The sequence below is a fragment of the Apus apus genome, chromosome 11, assembly GCF_020740795.1.
Source record: "Apus apus isolate bApuApu2 chromosome 11, bApuApu2.pri.cur, whole genome shotgun sequence".
In the NCBI taxonomy this organism is placed as follows: Eukaryota; Metazoa; Chordata; class Aves; order Apodiformes; family Apodidae; genus Apus; species Apus apus.
The window spans coordinates 19,325,209-19,347,286 of NC_067292.1; the positions used below are offsets into that span (position 1 = coordinate 19,325,209).

The window sequence follows — 22,078 nt, forward strand, 5'->3', positions numbered from 1 at the left end:
AGATACATTTCCTGTCTCTGTTTTGGTTTAATATTCATGTGTGAAACATATCTTTATAGGCAGGTGAATTTCAGTGAAGCAGGTGGTGGTATCTACCTCTCATCCTTTTTTGTCCTCAAAGAGTGGAGCCCAAGCTTTAGTCGTGTGTCTCCTCTTTTGGAGAGACTTTTTGTGTAACAAGATTCTGAACAGGACTAATGATGAAGGGTGAAGTCTGGGGACAGGAAGGAGCCTTCAGGAGTGGAGTTGATCAGGGGATCAGAGCATCAGTTACTGTGTGTTTTAATTCATATGAATCCATAATTCATATAGCCCATAATGTGGACAACAGCAGACATACTGTTGTAGTCAGCTCTTCCAAGGACTGTTGGAGCCATGTGGGTCCATATCCCAGCTTTCTGCAAGTCCTGACTTGCTGGGGCAACAGTGAAGCAGTATTTGAACATTGAAAACAAAGTAGTATTCTGTTGGGGGTGAACCTTTAGATGAACCTTCAGATTTTTTATATATAAACACATGAGTTTCTCTTGGGACATGCTCTAATGCAAGTTTTGCGAACGCCAAAATGTAGCTTCTGCTGGGCTTGTTTTTCAACTCCTCTCTGTGAAATACAGCCCAAATTCCTGTAGGAAAAGCCAATCATTTAGGGGTCTTAGCTTTACGGATGTTACATGGCTCACTGTCCTGCTTGTCTGTTGCAGGAGTGTTTCTCAGGAGCTGTCAGAGACCATCCTCACCATGGTGGCCAACTGCAGTAACGTGATGAACAAGGCCAGGCAGCCACCACCTGGAGTCATGCCAAAAGGACGCCCTCCCAGTGCCAGCAGCTTGGATGCCATCTCTCCTGTACAGGTAGGCAAGCCACGTGCTGCATTTTTAGGTGGTGGTGCTGATTTGCCATCAGTTCTGCTGCACTCTTTGAGCTCTTTCATCTCAAAACATCTTCTGTCTCCCGTAGTTTTTACATTTGCTTGTCTTAGATAACTTACAGTTGTGGAGTAATGCCTGAGGGCTGTACTTCAGAACTGGCTGTAAGTAACAAGATGTAGCAGAACAGGAGCACTGAGGAGGGATAGAGATTTGGTTTATTTAAAATAACTGAGAGTTTCTTTGAAGGTACTAAAATTGACTGAGACTTCTGAGAATTAAGCCCTGCCTTTGAACCTGGTGTGTCTTGTAGCTTCATGGGCCAAGCAACAGTGCTAGAATGTATGGACTTGTAACTGGGGCTCTTCAGCTCTCAGCTGAACTGCCCTTTTAAAAACAAGGTACATTTAAGTTACTCTCTGCCACTCATCATCCCTTCCAGCTCTGGGAGCAATGCATCACAGACAGGTTTTGCTTCTAGTACTTAGATTCAGCAGGAGATTTTAAAACAGTACATTTTTTCACATGAAATAGTGGCAATTCAGCATTTAAGAATGTCTGGAGCATCAATAGATCATGTAAACTAAATACAGAGAGCAATTTCCTCAGAAGTTGTTGCTTTCTTGAAGTTGCTCATGAAATATACCAAATATCTTGGCAACCTGCTGCAGGTAAGTGATGTGAACAAACAGGGCAGCAGATGTTAGTCTGTAGCCATGTTACTACCTTTTAGGTAGATCACAGGGGTTTTTTGCTATTTCTAGTCAGCAGCTCTTAATGTATTGCTTTGTCAGCTGGTATTGTGCCTTCCCTCCTTTTCATCACCCAGGTGTTGATGCTTTTTGTTGCAGACTGTGTTCAGGTATTTAGCTGTGAAAAGTGGGTTTAATGGGATGCTTCAGGCAGTCAAAAAATGCTCTGTAAGTTTGATGTGAGTTAAGTCTTGGGGTGAGGTCTGAGGTCATAAATGACAAAGCATAAACTGCTCCAGTGTCAAAACCTACACACCACTGCTTGTGTTTACTGTTGTGTTGCACTTCATTAGAGAGTATGAAACAATCAACCTTCCTGTAAAAGATCTGGTAGAGTAGGATTCTGTGGGATTATAGAAGGAAAAGTGAAATCACATTAGTAGACAAAACTGATCTTGTGGAGTGATCTGGATGACTTCAGAATTTAAAGCAACCATGCAGAAAAACTCTCTTTAGGTATGTTTTTGTATCTCTTTATGCAAAGCCTGCCAAAAGTCAGCTTGATGGCAGTTGATGGATGTCTGTCTGTCACCCTCCTTCCTTCAGATCGACTCGCTGGCAGGGATGGCAACCCTCAGCTTAGGTGGCTCATCTGCTCCTCACACCCAGAGCATGCAAGGCTTCCCTCCAAACCTGGGCTCTGCATTCAGTACTCCTCAGTCACCAGCAAAAGCCTTCCCCCCTCTTTCCACCCAGAACCAGACGACAGGTTTCAGTGGCATTGGAGGACTCTCTTCACAGCTTCCAGGTACTGCTGTCCTGGTGGAGGGGTTTGCATTTTGGATGCCTCAGAGCTGAGGCACTGTTGTTGTGGTTGGGAATTCTGGACAAACAGCTGTGTGTCATGTGGGAGGGAACTGTACAGCCCTTGCTCCTCAGTCACTGCTGAAACAGCACTTCAGAATGTTGGAGCTGCCATAGGTTAAAAGTTGGAGAGTCAGGAGTGTTTTGACAGATCTTAGCAGTGTTATTTTAGGTTGGGACAGAGGTCAGGAACTCCCCGAGATAAAACTGCTTGTTAATACCACAGAATCATAGAATGTGTGAGGTTGGAAGGGACTTCAAGATTATCTAGTCCATCCCCCACTAGTCAGCCTTTTTGACTAGATCAGGTTGCTCAGAGCCTGGTCAAGCCTGACCTTGAATGTCTGCAGGGATGGGGTGTCACCACCCCTCTGGGCAACCTGTTCCAGTGCCTCACCCCCTTCATGGTTAAGAGCTTCTTCCTAATGTTCAATCTAAATCTACCCTGCTCTCATTTAAGACTATGTCCCCTTGTCCTCTCACTATAAACCCTTGTCCCAAGTCCCTCCCCAGCTTTCCTGGAGCCCCTTCAGGCACTGGAAGGTGCTCTAAGGTCTCCCTGGAGCCTCCTTTTCTCCAGGCTGAACACCTCCAAATCCCTCAGCTGTCAGCCAGCTCTGAGGCTTGTATGGCTCTTGAGTTCTTGGGAAGTGACAAGTGCTGAGAGTGATAAGTGCACCCATCACAGTATGCAAGTGAGATGACCAGTTATTTCCTTCTCAGTAGGTGGTCTTACTACAGGTTTCCTTCTCAGTAGGTGGTCTTACTACGGGTGGCCTGACTGGCATAGGAACTGGAGCTCTAGGCCTTCCTGCAGTGAACAATGACCCCTTCGTGCAAAGGAAGCTGAGCACATCTGGACTGAACCAGCCTACATTCCAGCAGAGTAAGATGAAACCTTGTAAGTGGTAGTGTTGTCTGTGGCTGTGATGTGTGACTGTGCTCTGCAGTTTATCTGCATTTCCCTCAGGGGAGCCTTATGTCTCTTGGTGGTGATACCTCAGAAATGGGACTCTTTTTCTGATACCATTAATCTAAAAAAGGTGCTTCTAAACTTCCACACTAAAAGCTTGCCAAGTGGGGATTAAAAAAAGCTGTTAATATAAAAATACATTGTGGGGGATTTGCATGAGCAGTGTGTTTGTGTCCTTTTTTGTCGTGATGAGTTTTGAACAAAAGGGTTGTCCTGCTCTTTAGAGAAGTGTATGGATCTGGTAAGAGGGTGTTTTGTAGTTTCTTTGTTTTCTGGTTTATCTGTAACAAGGTTACAGCTGCCTGGGTGAGGTCCTGTTGCAGCAGAGAACTTGATAAGTGAAGCAGTAAATTAGACTGCAGCAGTGGAAAGAAATAAAACTAACACAACTTGGTGGGAAGGTGGTTTTGGGAAGGAATTGTCTTGTCCCTAACATGGAGCCATTATCCTTGACTCATTTACACTCTGAAATGTGCTCACAGTGCAGTGTTTAAGCAATGAAACATTGTCTTTAGGAAGCATAGCCATTTTCTAGACCTTCCACATGGCTGTTATTACCTGTCTCAGTCTCCTGTCTCCTCCATAAAAGCCAAATTACCAGTCTCTGCAGATGGAGGTGGCTATAGTGACCATGGGTTTATATTTTGGGACTTTGAGCATTCAGTATGAACTCGTGTGAAGCTCAGTGGCTGGCCTGAAAGCTTGTGTGCAAGTTTGTCTGCATGTTAGTGTTGTGTAGCATGCTTCATCCCAGGCTGGTTTGCACTTAGCTCAGGTGTCAGCTGAGGTTAGCTTGGAGTGCAGTGAGTGCTAGGAATGGAACAGGGTGAGGTTCATTCTGTCTCAGGATTCAGTTCTTTTTGCATAAATATAGCATATTGAAAAGAGAGATCTAAAGAACAGTTCTTGTCTACTAGAAAGGTTAAACGTCCTGCTTTTCAGAAGAACTAGCAGGTTCTTCACAGATTGGTGGAAGAGGCCTAGACATTCTGACTGCCTGAAGTTGGGCCCTGCATGACACCTCTTCCCTTCTTTAACAGCTGACTTATCTCAGGTGTGGCCAGAGGCTAACCAGCACTTTAGCAAAGAAATAGATGATGAGGCAAACAGCTACTTCCAGCGGATCTACAACCATCCACCACATCCCACCATGTCTGTCGATGAGGTGAGTTCCCTTCTGCAGCAGCTGCATCACCTGCCAGAGTCTTGCTTTGAAGCTGATAGCAATTATTCCTTCATGTATTAGTGGAAAATAGAAAGGGCTGGTGGTGGATGCTTGCAGCATTGTATTTTGTTGTTAATGAAGAGAATTGGAAGCATCCTGCCTTAAAGTTATGTAAACTTGCATTCAGCTTTGACTTCTGTGCACTAAAGATTTTAGATGTCTGGTTAACACCCCTAAAATGCTGCCAAGTGGGAAGAGTTTGGTGTGGAACAGAGGTGTGTGTATTCAAAACAAGTGCTAAAGTGGGCACAGTCTGTGTACATTACACTCCTGTTGAATACATTTGGTTTTAAAGTATCTGAAAAGGCTGCAGCTTTTAAATAAGGGTGTCCTAAGTTCTAACTTCTGTGCTTCAATAATTAGTTTGGTTAGTCTCTGTGAGGGTAATTATCAGCCTGATGCTCTCTGAAGTACTTCAAATTTCCTTTCATATATTTGTGTGGTGATAAATTATGGAAGACACCAAACATAGATTGTTTTCATTTTACTAATTTTGAAGCAATGGAGCAAGAAGGGACAAGTTTTATGTCAAGACAGAGGAGAAAGCTGAAGGTGAAGGTCCTTGCAGTGATGTGCCTGCAGGCAGTTCTTGCTCAGTCTTCACTAGTGCGATTTACCTCAGGTGCATCCTGAAGATGCAGAAAGGCCTGAACCACGAAGCAAATCACTTTGGTGACCAGTTTCCCAATTTCTCTGCAGGTTTTGGAAATGCTGCAGAGGTTTAAGGACTCCAACATTAAGAGGGAACGGGAGGTGTTCAACTGCATGTTGAGGAACCTGTTTGAGGAATACCGCTTCTTCCCGCAGTACCCCGACAAGGAGCTGCACATCACAGCCTGCCTCTTTGGTGGGATCATAGAGAAAGGACTGGTCACTTACATGGCACTGGGCCTGGCCCTACGCTATGTTCTTGAAGCCTTACGAAAGCCTTTTGCATCCAAAATGTACTATTTTGGTATTGCTGCACTAGATAGATTTAAAAATAGGTGAGTGTGCGTTTTGGTGGGACTTTGAACGGTACATGGCTTGTTAATCTTGAAGCTGCTCTGATTGTGTGGTACAGGGTTGCTTGTAAGTGTTAGAAATGTTTGTCTCAACTTCAGGATGACTTTAGAGAGGTGCTGAGCTGAAGCAAAATGGGCTGGGTAACTTTTCACAGAATTTTTCTGGTTGGAAAGGACATTTAAGATCACCCAGTCCAACCATAGCCCAGCTCTACCAACCATTAACTCTGCCAAGTCCAGAGCTAACCCATGTCCCTCAGCACCACATCTTCACAGCTTTGAAACACCTCCAGGGATGGAGGTTCCACCACCTCCCTGGGCAGCCTGAGCCAGTGTTTAATGATCCTTTCAGGGAAGAAGTTTCTTCTCATATCTAATCTAAACTTCCCCTGGCTCCACTCAAACCCATGTCCTCTTTTCCTGTTTTCCTTTTAAAAGCAAATCAAAACGTTCAGTATAAATGTGGGACAAACTGAAATGCCAAAACTACTTAAGAGACTTTGTTTATACAAATAAACCAGGGAAGTGATGAGTCAGTTATCAGCTTGTGAGAGATGAGGTGAAAGTAATAACACTTTATAGCTGCAATCTCGTGGTGTTCTATTTGCACTCTTTGCTACAAACAGACTGAGCTCTGGGGCTTCAGTTTTACACAGAAATCTCAAGCAGGGCAAAAAGTATCTCCAAAATAGCTCTCTCAAAGCCTTGCATGGATTGCTGGTAGAGGAAGCTCTCAAGGCAGGCTGCTCTAGCAGGAAGGGTTGTGATAAAACCTGTTGCTTGCAGCATTTAAAGGTGGATATTGTGTTGTACATTTACCTGAACAGAATGAATTAACATTTTAGGCTGAGTTGAGCCTTAACCACCTTCTTAGTCCTTCTTTTAAGAACCATTTTAAGCAGGACCTAAAAATTTTACTCCAAGTAATAAGTGTCCAGCATTCATAAGTAGAGCTGCAGTTATTGGGGTGCATAGGTGAAGCTTCTCTCCTGGGATTAGGGACATTCTGATGTGCTGTTTTAAAATGCACTGAGCCAGGCTGCAGACTACTTACCCAGTAATGATACTGCAGACATGGAAAATACATGCAATTGTGTGCTCTGTCAGAAGTATAGAAATGTAGGAGCAGGTGAGTTCATGTGAATAAACCCAGTGTTTTGCTGTTAAATGAATTCGTTTCAAATGGGTTTTGCACCAGAAAGTGCTTTGTAGAGAATGCTTTGTTTGCAGCACAGTTGCTGTAAAGAGTCCTGAAGTGATTCTGTGATCAAGGGTGGGAATGACACTCCAGGGTTATATTTGGATTTCTCTGTAATACTGAGAAGCTTATGCTTCTGACTAATGTGTGTTTTGTCTGACAGATTGAAGGACTATCCCCAGTATTGTCAGCACTTGGCTTCTATTAGTCACTTTATACAGTTCCCACATCATTTGCAGGAGGTGAGTCTGTTCCTCTTAGCACACTGGCTTGCTATGATTTTAAATTCTTTTGAGCAAATTCCTGTTTTCCTTTGAAAAAATAGTCTCAGTTGTCAATTGCAGACAGTGTACATCTAGTGAATCAAGTGCTTTTTTAAAGGTTTTGCCACAGGCTGGGCAGCTGAAGGTGGTGATCTTGTACCTCTTCTGTTTCCATGAATCTGTTTGGGTTGCTTATGTTGAAATAGCTGCCTGGGTATAACTGTGTGACCCACCAGGGCTCATGGCCATGCACAGGGGTTTGAAAGTGCTTCTGTGGGTTCCTATTCCAGTCCCTTAAGGAGTGGGAGGTCTTCTAAAATAGAGGGCATTCAGCTGGGTTGATACACTTTCACACTCAGACCTGAAAAACCCAGATAAAGGTGAGAAACATGTCATTCCTGAAGGTGTGATGAGAGCAGTGGAAATGCCCTGTGGGCCAAGGAGTAAAAGCAGTGCTGATCACAGGGTGTCTGCCTCAGAGGTGCTTCTGTTGGTAGAAATACAGAGCAGCTAATCCCAGTGGCAGAGCTTGAGCATAATGTAACTGAGGGATGATGTTCAGCTCTGACATGAAGGCAGAGGAGCCATCTACCCAAAGCTGCAAAGTCCAGTAGCAGCTTCACAAGCAGGTTTCACAGTGCATCCTTTAAATAACTGTGTGTTGTTACCAGTCTCTGGGTAAATGTATTTCAGTGGGGAAGACACATTTTCTACTTTGCAGCTACTTTAGAGAATGTAAAAATCCTAAAGTTGGCTATTTCAGGGCTCTGTTTTTGCTTATTAATTGTGAACTTTAGACTTTACTGTTTCTGTGTAGTTGTAGGAGTCCTTGGGGGAGACTTCTTTCCTGCTTTGTGGATGTGTTTTGTTGCTGACACATTTCTGTTAGGTTCTTTCCCCTCTTGTGTTTTTGTGCTGCCACCCCAGCCCTGCAGGGATGGGGGTTTTTGGGTAGGGCTCTGTGAAATTGTAAGGATGTCAAGTGTCTTGACACTTGCCATCAACCTGTTGAGGTCAGAGGTAGAGCTTGAAGCTCTTCCCTGGTAAGAAAGAAAGAAAACAGTGACAAGATTTGCTTTGTAAGAGTATACAATTGTAGTCTGTGGATTCCCTTAGTGTTAAATATTTTCAAGATTGTTGGCAAACCTTTATTCTGCTCATGCTGACACTCAGCCCATAGTTCTGCAGTGTGTGAACTGCTGTATCTGCTTGTTTCCCCTGTCCTAGTACATAGAATATGGACAGCAATCCAGAGATCCTCCTGTGAAGATGCAGGGTTCAATCACCACCCCTGGAAGTATTGCACTTGCCCAGGCTCAGGCCCAGGCCCAAGTTCCAGCAAAAGCTCCTCTTGCTGGCCAAGTCAGCACTATAGTCACCACCTCCACCACCACCACTGTTGCAAAAACCATCACAATCACCCGACCAACTGGAGTCAGCTTCAAGAAAGACGTGCCGGTGAGTGTTGTGTCCCTCCAGTGCCCTTCTTGCAGGAGCAGAGGAGTTCAGCTGCTGCTCTGGGTTGTGTAGATGGACATTAAGTCTGATTTAATTTCTCTTCTGCTAGTTTTCCAACTATGGTCCGTGGGGTTTTTTTTGCCTACACCATATAACCTTTTCAAACACGACCAGTGGGCTTGTGGAGGGTGCATTTTTGCTCATGAGACTTCAGAGTTACTGTGGTATCAAGTAGAAACGTGTTTGTTGAGATTTTAATTAGCAAGACAGTTACAGAACCAGCCTTTCTGTTAATGACTTGCAATAGGGCTCTAGAAATAGCTGGCACTGCAATTCTTCTTTGGGTCTGAGAACCTCCACACTGAATCCCATTTGTCCTGGTAGTTGTAACTGCCTTGGGTTTGTCAGATCCTTAGTCATTTTTGTAAACACATCCCTGAGCTACTAGGCAGAGTTATTCCAGATGCATGGACTTGGCTGTTCCACAGGCAGTGTTAGGGCACCCCACCTGTACTCTGAGGATGTGTTACTCTGGGCTGTCTGATGGGCTGTGGGGCCAAGGCTGTCTTACTTCCTGCTGTTGTTTTTCTGTAGTTCTCAAAAGAAGCTCCTCAAATTAAAGTAGGTGGAAGCCAAATGTGTGAATAAATTGTGGGGGACAGTTTGTAGTGTAGCTATGAATGTCTTCCACACCTGGTTGTCATGTAGATAGCTGCTGTTTTGAGGTGTTCATATTGCCCAGTTTAAACTCAAGCTTGACATTTGAAACTCTTGTCTCCTTCCCCCTTAACTGCAGCATTCCAGGGGCTACAGCCCTTGGGTTCAGCCCTGCAGCTCTAGGGGACAAAGGTCACATTCTGCTTTCTCAGAAACCAACCTCTGGGGTTTCTCCTTCTCAGCTCAGCACCAAAGTGCTCCTGGAGGCTGGGCCAAGCTGTGACTTTCTCCAGGTTGGCCATATGTGCATCCAGTGAGTCCCACTGCAGCAACACCCACTATGTATGAATGTGAATGCTAGAGGATTTTTGTAGCATTCTTCTGCTGAGTATTGATCATCTGTAGAGTTCTAAAATCACTTGGCTTCACTGGAGTGCTGCTGGAAATTAATCTGAGGCAGTAGATGTCACCTGACAAAGTTCAAGTCTTTTTCCAGTTGACAGAGCAGAGCAAGTTTCTTTTGATGTCACTTCTGGGTACTGATTGTTCTTAATTTCTTGCTCTCCCTCCAGCCTTCCATTAATACCACCAACATTGACACCCTGTTAGTAGCCACAGACCAAACAGAGAGAATTGTGGAACCTCCAGAGAATGTCCAGGAAAAAATTGCTTTCATCTTCAATAATCTATCTCAGTCAAATATGACACAGAAGGCAAGTATGGAAGAAGACTAGGAAAAATTCTTCATTTATTGTTGTTATTGCTGGAAATCCAGAGTCCTAACGTGGTGGGTGATGATGTTGCTGCAGAAATTCCAACCTGCAAAAAAATGAGGGGGGAACACACTTTGAAGGAATAGTTTTCAACACATTGTACTTAAAGCTCTTTGGAGATACAGTTTTTCAGGGAAAGGAGAGCCAGGTGAAAGCCAGCTCTTAATCCTGCTTTCTCCTACAAGTTTCCTTGTTTCCCTGTAGCCACAGCCTCTGTGCTAAAGCATTATAGGTCAGTGATGCTTGTTTTCAGGGAGGTACTTCTAGTAGATGCCTGGAATAACTGCTGGATAGTCCTCCCTGATGTTTTAGTCACTTGAAAGGACTGAAAAATACAAATGCAAGTTTCAGGGGGGAAAAAATAATACAAGTTGGAACAAATGTTCACATCCTAACTGGGCTGGGTACCATTTAACAGTGCAGGGTTAAGCTGATGGACTGTTCTGTATTTAAGGTGAAATTCAGGGAGTTGTTTCTGAAGTAGCAGATCTGCAGCACTGCTGCCATCTCTGCTGTCTCTCTTGTGGCCAGGCAGCTTTAACATAAGATCCTGAGATGAATTTTGCAGTTAATCTGGTAAAAAGCTGAGAAATGAGGGAGAGGTGTGAACTATTGTAACTCACTCCGTTTATGATTAACTCCTTAGGGGTTGATCAAATCCTTTGGAGAACAAGAAACTGACTTCAAAGCTTCTTTGCTTTTGTTGTTTTGTTTTTTTAAAATGAACCTTGGTGTTAAAAGCAATTGACTGAGTGTGGGGTCAGAGCTGACCCCAAAAGTCTGTGTCCATCTTCTCACATCTTCTATGGTGTGTTTTTTTTTTCCTCTGGTGTGGAGACAGGTTGAAGAATTGAAGGAAACAGTGAAAGAAGAGTTCATGCCCTGGGTATCACAGTATCTTGTGATGAAGAGAGTCAGTATTGAGCCCAATTTTCACAGCTTATACTCAAACTTCCTTGACACGCTAAAGAATCCGGAGTTTAATAAAATGGTTCTGAATGAAACCTACAGAAATATCAAGGTGAGAAGCACAAGTTTTCTAATCTTTAGGTAGACTGGAAAGATTTAAGTGTGCTGTTCTCAGGTTGATTATGTTGCTGATCTTCAAATATGAGTTATCATTGAAAAATCTACTTGTTAACTTACAATTGAACTAGTAGGTTACCTCTGGATACTTCTGCTTTCAGTGATGAATGTACCAAAGATTTAATTCTGACTGAATGGGGGGATAGATCTGCATTTGAATTCAATTATGTGGGTGGACTCTAAATTTGTGTAAGGTTTGGAAGTTATAACCTAGGGGAAAATAGTGTATGGTCTAGTTATTTTGTGTGGGAAAAGTATAAAGATGAGAGAGAACCATCCTCTGCTATTCTGATCACAGAAGGAAGGGGAGGGTTTAGGAGGTGAGGGTGTAACAACCAGAATTGACTAGAGGGCTAAGAGGGATGTGGAGGGGAGGAGGGAGAAGCAGTAGATGAGAAGAGATGAGTGGGTGAGAGAAGTTTGTCAAGCAAGCACTATTTTTAAACCTGTTGGTGGCATTTCCTGACCACCCCGGGTTACGCTGTAGTGCAAAAGAATCTCCTGGCTCTTCAGAGCATGGCTGGCTTTGCTCTGTGCAGCTGATGCTCCTCTGAAGCTAAGGAACAGAACTAACAGCAGAAGGGTTGACAGGAATCCAGTCTTGAAATGAGATGTAAATGGTTTCTCAGGAAGTGCAAAGGGTTGCCTTCAGGTCTGGGATGAAGCGTTGCCTTCACAAGTCAACTTGTGAACTGACTCAGTTGTCCTAACAGTCTTGACAGATGAAGTGGTAAGGTCTGGAAAAGTGTGATCCTCTTCTTGATCCTCCTAAAGGAAGGGAATTTTGATACCATTACAGGACAGATTTTGAACCCAGCTCTTTAGTATCTCTGTCATGTGACTGAAGCTCAGAACTTAAAGCTCTAAAACTTTACATCTTAAATCAGATCAGCTGTTGGATTTGCTTTTGAGACTGATATTATCTTCTGATTATCAGTTGTTGCTCAAGTTGCTTTTGTTTTTTTTTCATTAGGTGCTACTGACATCAGATAAAGCTGCAGCCAACTTCTCAGACCGTTCCTTGTTAAAGAACCTTGGTCACTGGCTGGGAATGATCACCCTGGCTAAAAATAAGCCCATCTTGCACACGGTGAGCTTCTGCCTTCACAGATTTGTTTGCCATGAGTTGGGATGCTGTTATCCAGTGGCACAGACTAGTTGGGAAATTTTACTACCTTCCTGGTGCCTCTTTTTTTTTTGTATGCTAAGTACGAATTATTAATCCAGAGTTGGTCATTTAAGACTTCTGAATATTTTTATATCAGAAAAGTTGGTGGTTCTTGCTGTCACGACCCAGGTGGGGCAACCCAGGGAGATTCAGAGTGGATCTCTTGCTCTCTAAACTCCTCCTCAGAGAGGAGCCCAGGTGCAGCTGGATCCAACCTGTGTCCCAGACCTGGCCCAGAGGGGTTAAAATGTCACAGTCTGAGGAAACGCTCAACCCTCCCATACCCCTTGATCAGATGAAGGTGAAAGGACCCTCAGGGTCTGTATTTGAATTAGGTTTAATTAAAACTTCAGAAGGAATTGGGATCCTTCAATTACTATCTCAGGCTGCATGATCATAAAGGCTGACATTTGGATCACGAGAGCACAACACGTGTATGTTTAAGCTGCACAACCTGAGAAGAACATCATGGTTAGTCCTTGTGTTACTGAGTGAGGTTAGGAAGGAAGAGAGAGCAGGAGAAGAAAAGCTTAGAGAGAGAGAATTAGAAACCCCCCAGTCCTGGCTGCAGCTTTGGGCCAGCAGGGGAGAGCTGGTGTCAGTGAGGCTGCCCAAGCCCACCACTGCAGCCCCTGTTTTACAGGCCTCATTTCCTTGTTTTGCAAGGGTGAGCAAGTGTGATGGAGTCATGAGACTGAGCAGCTGGGGGGGGCCTGCCCCCTCTGCCCCTCCATCATTGTCCTTATCCACCATTGTCCTTATCTCAACGGCTGGACCTGCAGGCCATAGGCCATATGCAGCCATCAGCAGTTGTCTCCATCCTCTCAGGCAGGCCTTTTGGGATGCAAATAAGCCTTTGCTCAAGGGCTTATAATGGGGTTTCAACACCAATTCCAGCATCCTGGGGGCTGGTGCCTCACATCTGCCAAAATTAATTCATCCCATATCAAAATGTCTGTGACTGTTTTTTCAAAAAGCAACTGCTGCTTAGCAGTCAGTGAAATTCATGGACTGTCTGGACTCAATCTTGCCAATATGTCCTGTAGGAAATAAGTTGCAGGTGGAATTCCTCCAGTCTGCTTGCTTTTTTCCACCCTCATTTTCAACTGTTGATGGTATTTGTTTAGGATTTGGATGTGAAATCACTGCTACTGGAAGCCTACGTGAAGGGACAGCAGGAGTTGCTTTATGTGGTGCCATTTGTTGCCAAAGTCTTGGAATCCAGTGTCAGGAGTGTGGTAAGTGACTTGATGCTGACACAGTTCCTGCTCATGTGGCAAAATAAGTAGCCTAGAAAGTAATTAGTTGTTTTTTCATGAAGCTGAAAACATTGAAATGCATGGAGAGAAAAAGGGATGTAAGAGCTTAAAGGTGTTTGGAGTGGTCCTGTTGTGTCCCTGAACAGAACTCTCTTCAGAACTGGAAGGGGGCCACTGAAGAGGTTCTAGGACCTATTCATTATTGTATTTATGTATTTATTAATCACCCTGCCCCCCTTTGACCCTGATCAACTCTTGGCAGTTCTACTTGTCATGGAACTGATCTCTCAGAAGGGTCAAGTCATTGTGTTTCCAGTTTAATGTTCAACTAGCTTCCTCAGCTGCTTCCAGTCAAACAAAATATGAACTTCAACCCAGATTGCAGCTGTGCAAACCCTTCCACAGCTGTGCAAACCCTTTTACAGCTGTATGCCCACATGACTGCTCATGTTCCACAAACTTCCAGTCATAAATTATCCAAATGATTCAGAAAGCTTGTGTAATGCTGCTCTCCTTTTTCTCTTGTAGGTCTTCAGGCCTCCAAACCCATGGACAATGGCCATTATGAATGTTTTAGCTGAGCTACATCAAGAACATGATCTAAAAGTAAACTTCTGTTTCTCTTTCCTGTACCTATTGAGTGTGAGGTTGTCATGACATGCCAGTCAAAGAGGAGGTTGTGAAGGATCAAATTTCACTTCTCCTTTAGGGTGGGGAGAATTGGGCATGGCTTAATTTGGTAGAACTTGGGTGAAACTCTTCTCCTGTGAGGTCACCATGGGAGATTTTTGTCTAATCCTCACTATTAAAGTCTCTGAAAGGTGTTGGGGTTGGAATGGGGAGCTTGGGAATCAAGTGGCCCTATAAATGTTTGGGGTGTTTTCCTTGTGGCATAACCTAAACTAGAATTGTTGTGCAGTTGAATCTGAAGTTTGAGATTGAGGTGCTCTGCAAGAATCTTGCACTAGACATCAATGAGCTGAAACCTGGAAGTCTCCTGAAAGATAAGGATCGTCTGAAAAACCTGGATGAGCAGCTCTCTGCTCCAAAGAAGGATGTGAAGCAGCCAGAAGAGCTACCACCCATCACAACAACTAGTAAGTACATCTTCTGTAGAATCCAGAACCACGCTACAGGTATTTAGATAAAATATAGAATTACAGAATCATAGAATTATTTGAGTTGAAAAACACCTTTAAGGTCATCAAGTCCAACCTTTACCTTACTCTGCCATGCTTACTGCTAAGTAGTATCCCCAAGCACCACACCTAGGCTTCTAAACATACTCTGTAGACTCTTAAACACATCCAAGGATGGTGACTCAACCACAGATGATGCTATTGTGAAGAAAAATCTGAAGCTGCACATGCTATTGGAACATTGCTGAATGCTGTGGAGCACTTGGATGGATCTGTAATAGAAGCAGATGTACAGTTTGGAGATGGGAAGGGAATGGGAGCGTCCTGGAGGTTCATGTGCTGTGTGTAGCTGCTCCTTGGGAGTGAACAAGATGGATCCATGAACAAGACATCAGGGGCTAAGCTGTGTGATTGCTAACAGCTCTGTTAACACGTGCTGCAGCTGCTTTGGTGCTAATCCTTGGGAAAATAGAATAAAAACTGAGAAGCTTAGGAGGTTTCACAGAATCACAGAATATCAGGGGTTGGGAGGGACCTCTGAAGATTATCGAATCCAACCCCTCTGCAAGAGCAGGACCAAAAAAACCCAAAACAATTAGGGCAGATCACTCAGGCATCCAGGCAGGTCTCCAGAGAAGCAGACTCCACAACCTCTCTGGGCAGCCTGTCCCAGGGCTCTGTCACCTTCACAGGAAAGAAGTCCTTCTTCATGTTGAGGTGGAGCTGCCTGTGCTCGAGTTTGAACCCATTGTTTCATGATCAAACTTTGGTTTCTTGTTCACTTGCTGGTTTCATAGAGAATTTTATCCTTCCATTCTAAGCTCTTGCTTTCCAGCAGTGGTTTAATCCAAGTATTCTTGTGTTCTCTAGCTGCTTCTACGACTCCAGCTACCAGCACCACCTGTACAGCCACAGTTCCTCCACAGCCCCAGTACAGTTACCATGACATCAACGTCTACTCTTTGGGCGGGTTGGCTCCACACATCACTTTAAACCCAACGGTAAGTTTGGCAGCTGATTTGGTTTCCTGAAAGAACTCTTACCACTGACATTGCCACACATCTCACTTGGTGCAGCAGCATTTTCTAAGCTTGAAGTTGCTGGAGAATCACTTCCCAAAAGTATTGGGGAGGGTGAGTCCTAACCAGTAGTCAAATGGAGGACTTTAGGGGTGGGCAGTAGTTATATTTACATGAAGTACATATTTCCATTATATTTAAATTAAGTATCCAGTTTATTTCTGGCAGTCAGTGTCAGTTGGGATAGTTGCTATCAGGAATTTAAGCTTAAAAAGAGTTTCTGTGCTCCTGAAGTACCTTTGCCTTGTGTTTAGCTGCAAAAATGGTCAAATCTCCCAGTTTCAGAATCATCAAGCAGATACGGTCACAGCTGCCTGTGGTGCACAGGAGCACCACGCTGTAGACAAGCTGTGGCAGTAAGCTTTGAGCTGTTGTGAAAACAGGAACGTTGAGGTGGGATTGACTTTATTCCCACTTCCTTTCCCTGCCCCTCTTGCAGATCCCCCTGTTCCAAGCCCACCCCCAGCTGAAGCAGTGCGTGCGGCAGGCGATAGAGCGGGCGGTGCAGGAGCTCGTCCACCCCGTGGTGGATCGGTCCATCAAGATTGCCATGACTACCTGTGAGCAGATAGTCAGGAAGGACTTTGCCCTGGATTCTGAGGAGTCACGGATGCGGATGGCTGCACACCACATGATGAGGAACCTGACTGCTGGGATGGCCATGATCACCTGCAGGGAGCCTTTGCTGATGAGCATAGCTACCAACTTGAAGAGTAGTTTTGCTACTGCGCTGAGGGTAAGAGTTGCATCATCTGAAGCTTCTTGCCAGGTCTGGGGCCATCCAGCAGCAGCAAATCAGTTGTCCACCCTGTAGACTTGTTGTTTAATCACATGGCTCAACTGGTGTGGAGATGAATTTAGTGGACAAGTATCATGACTCCTGTTACAGAAGTTACAGTGGGAAAAAAAAACCTGTGCTGACATAACAGCTCAAATCAAACAGTCTCAAACCTGTGATCTTACTGCATTGTACACAAACTTCCTGACTATCTTTTTATGTTGTGCTGATGTCCTTTCCACTTTGATCACATCCCAGAGGGCTTGCATCTTCCTGTGGGTTTTGAGGTAGAAAAGCTGGAGGGGGAAAGCACTCAGTTGTTTCTGGTGGTGTTTCACAGTTGTCTCAGCAAGCATGTACGTTTCAGAGAGATTTTACTTGTGCTGTTACCAGATTCCTAGTTAAGATTTTTTTCTGCCCAGCTTGTTAAGTTATTGGGTTTTCTCAAGGATGTTTTCAGCTCTCCAGGAGCAAAATTGGAGCTGCAGTGTTACCCTCCCCTTCTTGGCTAAAAGGAACACACCACAGGTCCTGGACTGCTGGCCAGAACAGCAGCTGCTACCCAGAAAACTTGGAGTGCTTGTCATCAGTGTCAGCAACAGACAGAAGGTTGGACTTGATGATCTTAGAGGTCTTTTCCAACCTAAATGATTCTATAATTTTATAATTCAAGGACCTAAGGATCTTGGAAAGATCCAGACATTGCTAGACATCCATCTTAAACACAAGGATGGGAGTAGACAGGGGTAGTTATACAAACATTGTTTTGCAGAAGGAAGGTGCTCCACAAGACATCAAAAATGATCATCTGTCTTATTGCATGAAGTGGGTTAACAAGCAAGAGTTCCTTTTCTTTGCAATAAGCACTGTAGTTTTCAGGAATTAATGAAATAGGTGTAGATCTTAATGAACAAGGAAATGCCAGTAGCTTGGACTGTTCTCCTTTATATGTGCATTCCATTTCCAGTGGGAGTTGCTGCTTTGCACCCTGGAAAATAAGTCCATCTAAGAGTTCTCTTCATGCAGAAAAAGAGAATATGTATCTGAAGGGAACCCTCTGAGAAAAGCTTAGGAATCCTGTTTGCATTTAGTGCTGCACCTTTATGTCTTCTGATGACAACCTAGGAAGTGGGGAGACTTTTAGGCTGTAGGTCAGGCTGGCTCTCCCTGTGTATATGCAGGAGACTAAAGCAGAGCTTTATTTCTATGCCCTGGAGATCATTTGGTGGAGAAGGAGAACCTCCTGCTGTTTTGTTCCTTGTTGAAGCCTTTACTGTCATCTTGCCTGCATGTTTTATTTAAAGCTATTCAAAATTCAGTTTCTCCTTGTATATTCCATGCAAAGAGTGCATTCCTGAGAGCATTCCTTTTTCTTGCTGGTGTTGTGTGGAAGGCAGTGGTGCAGATTTCAAGGCTTGGCTGATGATTGTGGTTTTCAATAGGCAGCCTCCCCACAACAGAGGGACATGATGGAGCAGGCAGCAGCCCAGTTAGCCCAGGATAACTGTGAACTGGCCTGCTGCTTCATCCAGAAGACAGCTGTGGAGAAGGCAGGCCCCGAGATGGACAAGAGACTGGCCACTGTGAGTATGGGACTGCTGTCTATGAAGACCTATTGTCTGTACTCATCTCTAGCCAGTGTTCTGCAATTCCATGTGGTGTTTGGGGTTGGTTTTCCACAGGAATTTGAGCTCAGAAAACATGCTCGACAGGAGGGCCGTCGGTACTGTGACCCCGTCGTGCTGACGTACCAGGCCGAGCGGATGCCCGAACAGATCCGGTTAAAGGTGAGGATATTCCCTGAGCTCTGTCCTCATGCTGCTCTTCTCCCCCTCCTGCTAGTGGCAAGTGGATGGCACAGCTTCAGCTGAGCAGTCCTCTCTATTGTTAGTCTTGTCTATTAGCTGTTAGCTTGGTTAGTAATGGGAACATAAAAATATGTTGTTCCCAATTGAGTGTTCATGTCATTTTCCTCAATACCTTGAGGATTCTCAAAAGTCCTGTCCCTTGTTCTGTGCAGTTCCTTTCACCAAGAGGTGACTGGTCTGTTTCATTGTCTTGTCTCCTTTATATTTTCTTCCCTTAAAGACCTACCACATGCTCTCAGCAGAGCTTTTCTCTTGTGCAAACACAGGTGAAGCCAGGATTTGGCTTATTCCTGTTTCTGGCAACATGAATTGCCGTTATAAAGCCAAGTTCTCCTGTTAGAAGTTGTGGCAGGAGAGCGCAGAGTGAATCCTACTTCTGGGTGTCTAGGCCACTGAGCAGTTTACCTGTTACTGCTGAACAGTGAGGGTAATGCCTGTCCTTTTCTTTGCAAAGGTTGGAGGGGTGGACCCAAAGCAGCTGGCTGTTTATGAAGAGTTTGCACGCAACGTCCCGGGCTTCTTGCCTACCAATGACTTAACTCAGCCTACAGGATTCTTGGCTCAGCCTATGAAGGTAGAGATTTCTGTATTCATCAGCTGTGGAAGTACCAAAGCCCTCTTGGTGAATTGGTGCAGAACTTGTGTCCTGTTCTAGAAGCCTAATAGGCATCAGGCATTTGTATTCCTTGGGTAGAGTGGTTGAAAGATGCAGTAGTTTTCATGTCAGAATAATGGCAACATAAAGCTTATAGCCAGTCTTGGGGGTTTTTAATCCAAGTTAGGACAAGATTTGCAAATTCTGACTGTGTAATTTTAGTAGCAGTGAAACATTTTATTCAAATCTTAGGTTAACTTTTGGGAAGGTCATAGATGGCAAGCGTGGATTTTGAGATAAGACAGGTTTTTGTGTGCATGCTTGGTCTTCAGAACTGCTAGAATTGTTTGCTAGTTATTTCCACAGCTTAGTTTGTGTATTTAAAATGCCAGCAGAACTAACCTCAGTACTGCAGAAGGCAAAATTCTGCACACTGCCATTTCTGAAGCAGAAGAACCAATGAGTATTTGAGTTTCACAAGTACAATCCTTGCCAAAAATGACCCATTCCCACTTTCTCTTACGCAGCAAGCTTGGGCTACAGATGATGTAGCCCAAATCTATGACAAATGTATGACAGAACTGGAGCAGCACCTGCAGTCCATTCCACACACCCTGGCCATGAATCCTCAAGCTCAAGCCTTGCGCAGCCTCTTGGAAGCTGTGGTGGTGGCTCGGAATTCCCGGGATGCCATTGCTGCCCTTGGGCTGCTGCAGAAGGTGAGTGGGAACAGCTCCTCTAACGACCCCCCCAGAGTTTATTACTCCTCTGGCTTGTGGATTGTTGTGCTGGAGACTGTCTTCATGCATCCTGTGGAACTCGCCTAGTGAGTGACACTGAACATCTGCTGTCTTTGGAAATTCAGGAAATAAACTGGAAGAGGGCTGTGGTGTTCACTTGGGGTCTGGTACCCCAAGGCTGCTGTGGAAAGAAGCAGGTGCAGAATCCTGGGACTTACTGGGGTTTTGTTCAGATGTGGCAAGCAGAGGGTTGTTGCACTCCAGAATAGGCTTTGATTTCAGGATGATTTGGAGGCTGAGATAACGTTTGAACTGCCACTGTAGGTGGATAGCACTGAGTGTAGCCCTGGGTTTGTAGCTGCATGCTTGGGGGTTGTGCTGTGCAGCAACTGATCAGTGAGTATGCACAGTGGGCTGACCCTGGCTAGCAGCCAAGCATCCATCCAGATGCTTGTTCATTCCTCTCTCCCTCTCTCCTGCAGGAGAGGGAGAGAAAATAGGAGAGCAAGACGACTTGTTCTGATTGTGACAGTTGAGTAGGGAAAGAAAAAACTGTGTGTACAAACTAAACAAAAAATAGAAACCACTGTTTCCCTTCAGCAGACACATGTCTGGCCACTCCTCAGAAAGCAAGGCTTCAGCTTATGACATGTTTGTTTGGGGAGACAAACACCACAGCCATGAATGGCCCCTTCTCCTCCTCTTCCTGACCTTCCATTGCTGTGCATGATGTCATGTGGTGTGGGATTGGGTCAGCTGTGCTGCTTCCCAGCCTCCTGCCCATCCCCAGCCTGGGGGAAGCAGAGTGGGAAAGAGCCTGGATGCTGTGCAAGTGCTGTTCAGCAGTCAGCAAAGCCCTGGAGTGTTGTCAGCACTGCTTCAGCAGAGCTTCTGGGCTCAGCACCACATGGGCTGCTGTGAAGAACATTCAAATCATCCTAGCCAGAACCAGTGGGTTGTACCAGGGTGTTGCAGTGATCTCCTCAAGCTGAGCTGGTGTCTGTGCCTGTGTCCTTGTGCAAAGCATAGTGATAGATGTGGATAAAAATCCGTGTGAGTGTGGTGGGAGGACATTGAGCTTTTCTGCACCAGGATCAAAGAACTGTGGCAAAACAGAAGTGATTGGAAGCTGGAAACCACTCTGAGGGTGGCTCTTTGTTCTTGACTGATAGTGCTTGTGCCTGTTAAAGGATCTAGTCCTGAGTGGGACTTCAAGCAGGTAAACTGCTGCCACTGTAAAAGACTCATCTCCCACTTGGAATAGACCAGCACAGATGCATCTGAGCACTGCAGCTCAGGAAGAACCTGACAGCTGACCTCTGGCAGGTCCTCAGCATTTTCTTCCATGTAGCTTTTGATGAGCCACATGCAGATTGTCTCAGGGGGAGGCATCTCACTGGCTTCTGGAAGCTGCAGCATAAACTGAGGCAGTCTTTGATTTGGTGCTTATAGAAAGCTGGTGGGGCACAGAGGCTTTGTGGTGGGACAACTGTGTGGTGCATGTGTAGGTGTCATAGGAGCTGGTCAGGTCTCATGTAGCCTTATCAAGAGGTCAGCACGGTGGCTGAGCTGTGGTTTGCATGTCTGCAGAGTCTTCTGGTGACAATTCTTGCTGATCTTATTGGCAGAAGATTTGGAAAGAGGACTTGTTTTTTCCTCTGCTAACAGGTTGCATCTGTTCTAGGCTGTAGAGGGCTTGCTGGATGCCACCAGTGGGGCAGATGCTGACCTCCTGCTCCGCTACCGGGAGTGTCACCTGCTGGTGCTGAAGGCTCTGCAGGACGGCCGGGCCTACGGATCTCCCTGGTGCAATAAACAGATCACTAGGTCAGTCATGAGACAACAGGAGCACTGGTGCAGCTTTGGGGGAGCTCCTGTCTTCTTCTGAATCACTATGCCCTCAGTATTTTGCATTGCTGCAAGTTGGACAAGACAAAAATAGGCAGTTTTTTATGGTAAAAGTAACCAGATCATAGAATTATTGACTGGTTTGGATTGGAAGGCACCCTAAAGATCATCTAGATCCAACCCCCTGCATGGGCAGGGACACCTCCCACCAGCCCAGGCTGCTCCAAGCCCCATCCAACCTGCCCTTCAACACTGCCAGGGATGGGGCAGCCACAGCTTCCCTGGGCAACCTGGGCCAGGCTCTCACCACCCTTATAGTGAAGAATTTCCTCCTCATGACTCACCTCAATCTCCCTGTTCCAGTTTTAATGCAATTCCCCCTTGTCCTCTCCCTCCCTGCCCTTGTCCCAAGCCCCTCCCCAGCTTTCCTGGAGCCCCTTCAGGCACTGGAAGGTGCTCTAAGGTTTCCCCAGATCATGCTGCTTTATCCCAGAACATGGTAAGAATCTTTCACAGAATGAAGCATTAGAGATGCCCTGGTTTT

The 22,078-nt window shown here is 45.1% G+C and overlaps 1 protein-coding gene and 2 non-coding genes across 12 annotated transcripts in view; all 3 read left to right on the top strand.

Moving 5' to 3' along the window:
• CNOT1 (CCR4-NOT transcription complex subunit 1) overlaps nucleotides 1-22,078 on the top strand; it is a 61,209-nt gene that overhangs the window by 26,426 nt on the left and 12,705 nt on the right. For 4 of the 10 annotated variants that reach the window (XR_007890550.1, XM_051629186.1, XM_051629190.1 and 1 more), the window contains 20 exons: nucleotides 702-852; nucleotides 2,166-2,367; nucleotides 3,178-3,324; nucleotides 4,437-4,561; nucleotides 5,321-5,607; nucleotides 6,987-7,065; nucleotides 8,314-8,544; nucleotides 9,774-9,914; nucleotides 10,816-10,995; nucleotides 12,034-12,150; nucleotides 13,356-13,466; nucleotides 14,016-14,093; nucleotides 14,407-14,584; nucleotides 15,497-15,627; nucleotides 16,145-16,441; nucleotides 17,926-18,066; nucleotides 18,166-18,270; nucleotides 18,806-18,925; nucleotides 19,474-19,665; nucleotides 21,371-21,513. Coding sequence is in view for 9 of the 10 variants with exons in the window: in XM_051629186.1 (XP_051485146.1) it covers nucleotides 702-852; nucleotides 2,166-2,367; nucleotides 3,178-3,324; nucleotides 4,437-4,561; nucleotides 5,321-5,607; nucleotides 6,987-7,065; nucleotides 8,314-8,544; nucleotides 9,774-9,914; nucleotides 10,816-10,995; nucleotides 12,034-12,150; nucleotides 13,356-13,466; nucleotides 14,016-14,093; nucleotides 14,407-14,584; nucleotides 15,497-15,627; nucleotides 16,145-16,441; nucleotides 17,926-18,066; nucleotides 18,166-18,270; nucleotides 18,806-18,925; nucleotides 19,474-19,665; nucleotides 21,371-21,513 (3,156 nt within the window). In the remaining variant the exon portion in view is untranslated. The remainder of the gene's footprint in view (nucleotides 1-701; nucleotides 853-2,165; nucleotides 2,368-3,177; nucleotides 3,325-4,436; nucleotides 4,562-5,320; nucleotides 5,608-6,986; nucleotides 7,066-8,313; nucleotides 8,545-9,773; nucleotides 9,915-10,815; nucleotides 10,996-12,033; nucleotides 12,151-13,355; nucleotides 13,467-14,015; nucleotides 14,094-14,406; nucleotides 14,585-15,496; nucleotides 15,628-16,144; nucleotides 16,442-17,925; nucleotides 18,067-18,165; nucleotides 18,271-18,805; nucleotides 18,926-19,473; nucleotides 19,666-21,370; nucleotides 21,514-22,078) is intronic. The other 6 variants (XM_051629188.1, XM_051629192.1, XM_051629187.1 and 3 more) reach the window with 3 other exon arrangements.
• On the top strand, nucleotides 1,148-1,276 carry LOC127389438 (small nucleolar RNA SNORA50). Its single transcript, XR_007890639.1, has one exon. It is a non-coding gene; the product is annotated as a small nucleolar RNA SNORA50 (small nucleolar RNA).
• On the top strand, nucleotides 11,491-11,629 carry LOC127389437 (small nucleolar RNA SNORA46). The gene has a single exon (XR_007890638.1). It is a non-coding gene; the product is annotated as a small nucleolar RNA SNORA46 (small nucleolar RNA).